Source organism: Galeopterus variegatus, unplaced genomic scaffold (genome assembly GCF_000696425.1).
Source record: "Galeopterus variegatus unplaced genomic scaffold, G_variegatus-3.0.2 Scaffold9718, whole genome shotgun sequence".
Taxonomy (NCBI): domain Eukaryota; kingdom Metazoa; phylum Chordata; class Mammalia; order Dermoptera; family Cynocephalidae; genus Galeopterus; species Galeopterus variegatus.
The window spans coordinates 48,297-52,376 of NW_007735829.1; the positions used below are offsets into that span (position 1 = coordinate 48,297).

Here is a 4,080-nt window from a genome sequence, read left to right on the forward strand (position 1 = left end):
GGTGACCGGACTGCTCCCAGCCGGCCGGGGCGCAGGTCATCGCCAGGGAAGGGACGCCGGTCGGGGTCCCCCTATCGCGGCGTCCGCCCGAGGGGCAGGGGACGAGAGCCGCCCCTCCCTTCCCAGCCCCAAGGGGCAGGGTCCCCGACCTGCTCCCTCAGGCCCCGCGCGGCAGTCGCCGGGACGCACAGGGGTCGGGGGCCACGAGCCCCCGCGGTGGAGAGCGGGAGCCCTGAGGGCCCCGACAGAGCTGCTGGGCTGAAGCTGCTGGGCGCTGCAGCCCTGCTGGGGAGGGGGCCTGCCCTGCCGCTGCCGGGGACAGAGGCCCTGGCTCTTTGTCTGAAGCGCCTTCCCTGCCCCTTCCTACCCCCAGGGAGCCCAGTGCCCTTCATACCTGTGGACTCCCAGGCCTGGGCCCTTGCGCACAGTGAAGCGGGCAAGCTGGCCCTCCGCCCCTCCCCTGCGGCCCAGAGTGGGAGAAACCAGGCCAGCTGGGCAGCGGGGGTCCCTCAGCCTCTGGGCTATCTGTGTGGAGCAGGCCCTGGAGATAGCATCAGGGTGTCCAGGCCCTGTTCTGCCCCATCGGACTAAGCCGGGGGGTCCTCCTGCCTGCTGTCTCTGGTGCCCAGCCCAGGACGCCCTACATGAACAGAAGCTCAAGTATGAATGGCGAGATGAAGCACGTGGGGGTGGAGACGGGAGTGCTGGGGCACTGTGGGCCGGGTCCAGAGCCTCACTTTTGTCCTGGGGCAGAGGGAATAATTGTCATGGTTATGGGAATGTTCCCAGGACTCCCTAGGGTGGCCCACACGGGAAGTGGCCCAGGTGGTGATCAGAGTGTGTGGAGATGGGCCCGGGAAGGTAAGGCTCCCAGCTTGGGGGTTAGGAAGCTGATCACCAGCCACTCAGGGCAAAGAGGGAAGGCGGTACCACTGCCCTAGAGTTCAGCACAGCCCCTGCCCCAGCTTCTGAGAGCTGTCCTCTTCGTCTCCCTCCCCTCAAGTCAGCTCAGATCCCCAATGCCCCCAGTACCTACCAATCACCGAGTCAGGCTGGAAAGGGGCTGCGGGAGCCTCCCCCAGGGTTGAGGGTGTTGGGCACCCCGTGGTGTTCTGGGCCTGCTCAGGTTAGCTAGGCAGTGGGCTCAGCCTCTCACATCTTCTTCAGGCTGAGCTGGCCTAGAACTCACTCAGGGACTTGGTCTGGGTCTCCCTGGAGTCTCCTGGTAACAAACAGCCCCTCCCCTTCTGGGTGCTGGTATCCGTGGCAACGGTATAGAGCCCTTCCCTCCCCAGGCCTGCTCTGAGCTCAGGCCTCAGGGGAGTGTTGGAGGTGGGGCCCTGAGTTGGAGGGGACACCAGCAAGCATCACAGGTAAAGGACCAACACTCCAGGGGACCCTTGCTCTAGGATGAGGGCTAGGGTAACAAGGAGACAACAGGGAATGTGCGGACACAGGGGGAACCTGTTGCCTGGGGTGGTGACCTCCTGCCCTAGCCCCGTCAGAAGCACACAGGTGTGAACACTCACATGACTGGCAGTCAGGTGTCCTGTGGGATAGACAGGCACAGCTCCTCAGAGAGTGGCACCCCGTGAACCAGAACTGCTCCTGGTATGTGTGTGTCTGTGTGCGCCCATACACGGGACACAGGGCACACTCAGCCCCGCCCCACCCCCCTCCCAGCTCCCCAAGAACATCGAGAATGGCCCCTGAATCTTCCCAGGAGGCTGAAGAGGCAGAGGAGGAGTCTCTCCCATCTCTGGCAGATCAAGAGCCAGTCAGGGGTGACCTGGGTCCTCCAACTGGCATACCTGCAGACCCTGTGGCCCCCACACGTCCGCAGGACATCAAGCCCCACTCCACAGGGGTGGTCTTCTCTGTCAACCTGCAGTAAGGAGGGGAGGGAAGGGTGGTCAGCCTCCTTGGCTGGACCAGCTGGAGGGACGGGCCTGATCAGCAGCAGGGGTGCTGACATTGTAGGTTGGCTCCTGAGTCCCTGGACCCCCGCACTCTGCGGCTGCTGTGGGGGCAGCGAGAACTGGAGATCCAGGCCCTGCGATGGGCCATCCAGAATGGCCAGGATGCTCGGCGCTGTCACATCCTACAGGAGGTGGCAGGGTGTCTACCTGAGAGGTCAGCAGCAAAGCCCTCAGCCCAACCCAGCCCATCCTGGCTTCTGTCTGACCCCAGCCCCAAATACTGAATCTGACCCTTACCATGACCTTTGCCTCTTAACTCTAGTCCTTACCTGACCCTGACCCTCTATCCTAACCCTGAGTAAATTAAGGTGCCACAAACCTAACCCTGACCCTGAGCATGTCGATAGGCACTGAACCCAACCTATATCCATGCCCAGACCTGTCAGAGCCTGAGCTGTCTGGGTCCAGGTACACTGTGTGCCCTGGTGATGGCAGTGGAGACCCTCTTCCTCCCCTCCTGGGCTGCTGACCTTCCTGACCCAGAGGTGAGGCCTGCTGAGATTGCCCCTCCTCCCAGGAGCCCCCGCAGTCAGGAAAAGCTCCTGCAGAACCAAGTCCAGAAGCTGACCCAGGAGCTGCAGGAACAGAAGGAACAAGCCCAGCTGGTGAGGTGGGTGGGGTCAGGGAGCTGGGCAGGGCCCGGGGGGTCTACAGGAGGACCCCCAACCATGGGCCCTCCTGGAGCAGGAAAAGGAGTGTTTGGAGGAGCGGCTGCTGCAGACCATCCACGTGCTGCAGCAGCTGGAAACAGAGCTGCAGGCCTTCCAGAAATCTTGCCTTCTGCAGCTGGCCCGCTCCTCGTGGGTGGGCCGCATACTCCGATCCCAGACTGGCAGTGTGGAGGTGAGCTCCACCTGCCTGTCCCGAGCCTGCCCACCCACCCTCCTTCCTACCTCCAAACCCTCCTCCCCAGCCCATCCTTGGACTTCCCCTGTCAGTCAGTGTGCCCCCTCCAGCTGGGGCCTCTGCTGGGGTGCCCTGGCTTGCCCCGCTCAGGCTGCCTCTGGGACCTTGGCCTCCGGAAGGAGGAATCATCTGACACAAAGTGCTGGTGAGGTCTAAGGGGAGGGGTGCTGTGGGGGCAGGAGGGGTGTTGTCGGGGAGGGAAGGATGCCCTTCCCTCCCAGCCCCTGCCCACTAGCCTCTGGTCTTCTTTTGCAGGTGGTGACGGCTGAGACTCTGATGGACCCCAGCGACTCCTCTGAGAATGATCAGGCCCCTTCTGCCAGGGAGGTGAGTGTAGCCTCCCATACTGTGATCAGGGCTCTGGAGCCCTGCAGGAGGAGAGGGCCACTTGCCTGTTGCTTNGGGGGGGTGTTGTCGGGGAGGGAAGGATGCCCTTCCCTCCCAGCCCCTGCCCACTAGCCTCTGGTCTTTTGCAGGTGGTGACGGCTGAGACTCTGATGGACCCCAGCGACTCCTCTGAGAATGATCAGGCCCCTGCTGCCAGGGAGGTGAGTGTAGCCTCCCATACTGTGATCAGGGCTCTGGAGCCCTGCAGGAGGAGAGGGCCACTTGCCTGTTGCTTCCTGGCCAGGGTTTCCGGCTGGAGGACGTGGACTGGAACAGCATCGCCCACCGGTACCCCAACCTCTTCACCAACTTAGAGTCCAACTCAGAACAAAAGTAAGTGCACTGGGCAGGGAGTCCAAAACCCTCCAAGCCTCAGTTCTTTGACCTGTAGAATGGGTTGTACTGGGAGCACAATCTGGGGTGGCCTGCTGCCTTGGGGAGCCCGGATCAGGGCAGGACTGGGGTCTGAGAGCTGGAGCCCTGAGCAAGAAGAGAGTGTCCTTCAGGAAGCCCTGGCCCACAACGCTGGACATGCCAAGCTGGGAGTCACACCGCCAGCATGTGGAGGGGTCTCACAAGAGCGTTGAGTGGAGCTCCCTGCCCTGTGTGGGTACCAGCAGCTCGGGGGGCGTCGACTCCAACTCCGACTCCAGCGGCCACCATCTGGCCGTGCATTCTCAAGTTCAGAAGGTGACAGAGCACCCGCCCCGGGAGAGGCGCTGCGCTTCTGAGCAGACGGAGGCCCGGGCGAGGAGCTTCAGCAGAGACTGGTCCTCGGGGACAGAAGGTGGAGTGGGGCGGGCCTCCC

The 4,080-nt window shown here is 63.2% G+C and overlaps 1 protein-coding gene across 1 annotated transcript in view; it reads left to right on the top strand.

Annotated features, from left to right (window-relative positions):
• The first annotated feature begins 561 nt into the window (after positions 1-561).
• LMNTD2 (lamin tail domain containing 2) overlaps positions 562-4,080 on the top strand; it is a 7,378-nt gene continuing 3,859 nt past the window's right edge. Inside the window, exons 1-8 of the mRNA XM_008593833.1 lie at positions 562-660; positions 1,684-1,890; positions 1,981-2,133; positions 2,470-2,584; positions 2,667-2,822; positions 3,141-3,212; positions 3,517-3,605; positions 3,779-4,059. Coding sequence (XP_008592055.1) covers positions 1,703-1,890; positions 1,981-2,133; positions 2,470-2,584; positions 2,667-2,822; positions 3,141-3,212; positions 3,517-3,605; positions 3,779-4,059 — 1,054 coding nt within the window. The 5' untranslated portion in view covers positions 562-660; positions 1,684-1,702. The remainder of the gene's footprint in view (positions 661-1,683; positions 1,891-1,980; positions 2,134-2,469; positions 2,585-2,666; positions 2,823-3,140; positions 3,213-3,516; positions 3,606-3,778; positions 4,060-4,080) is intronic.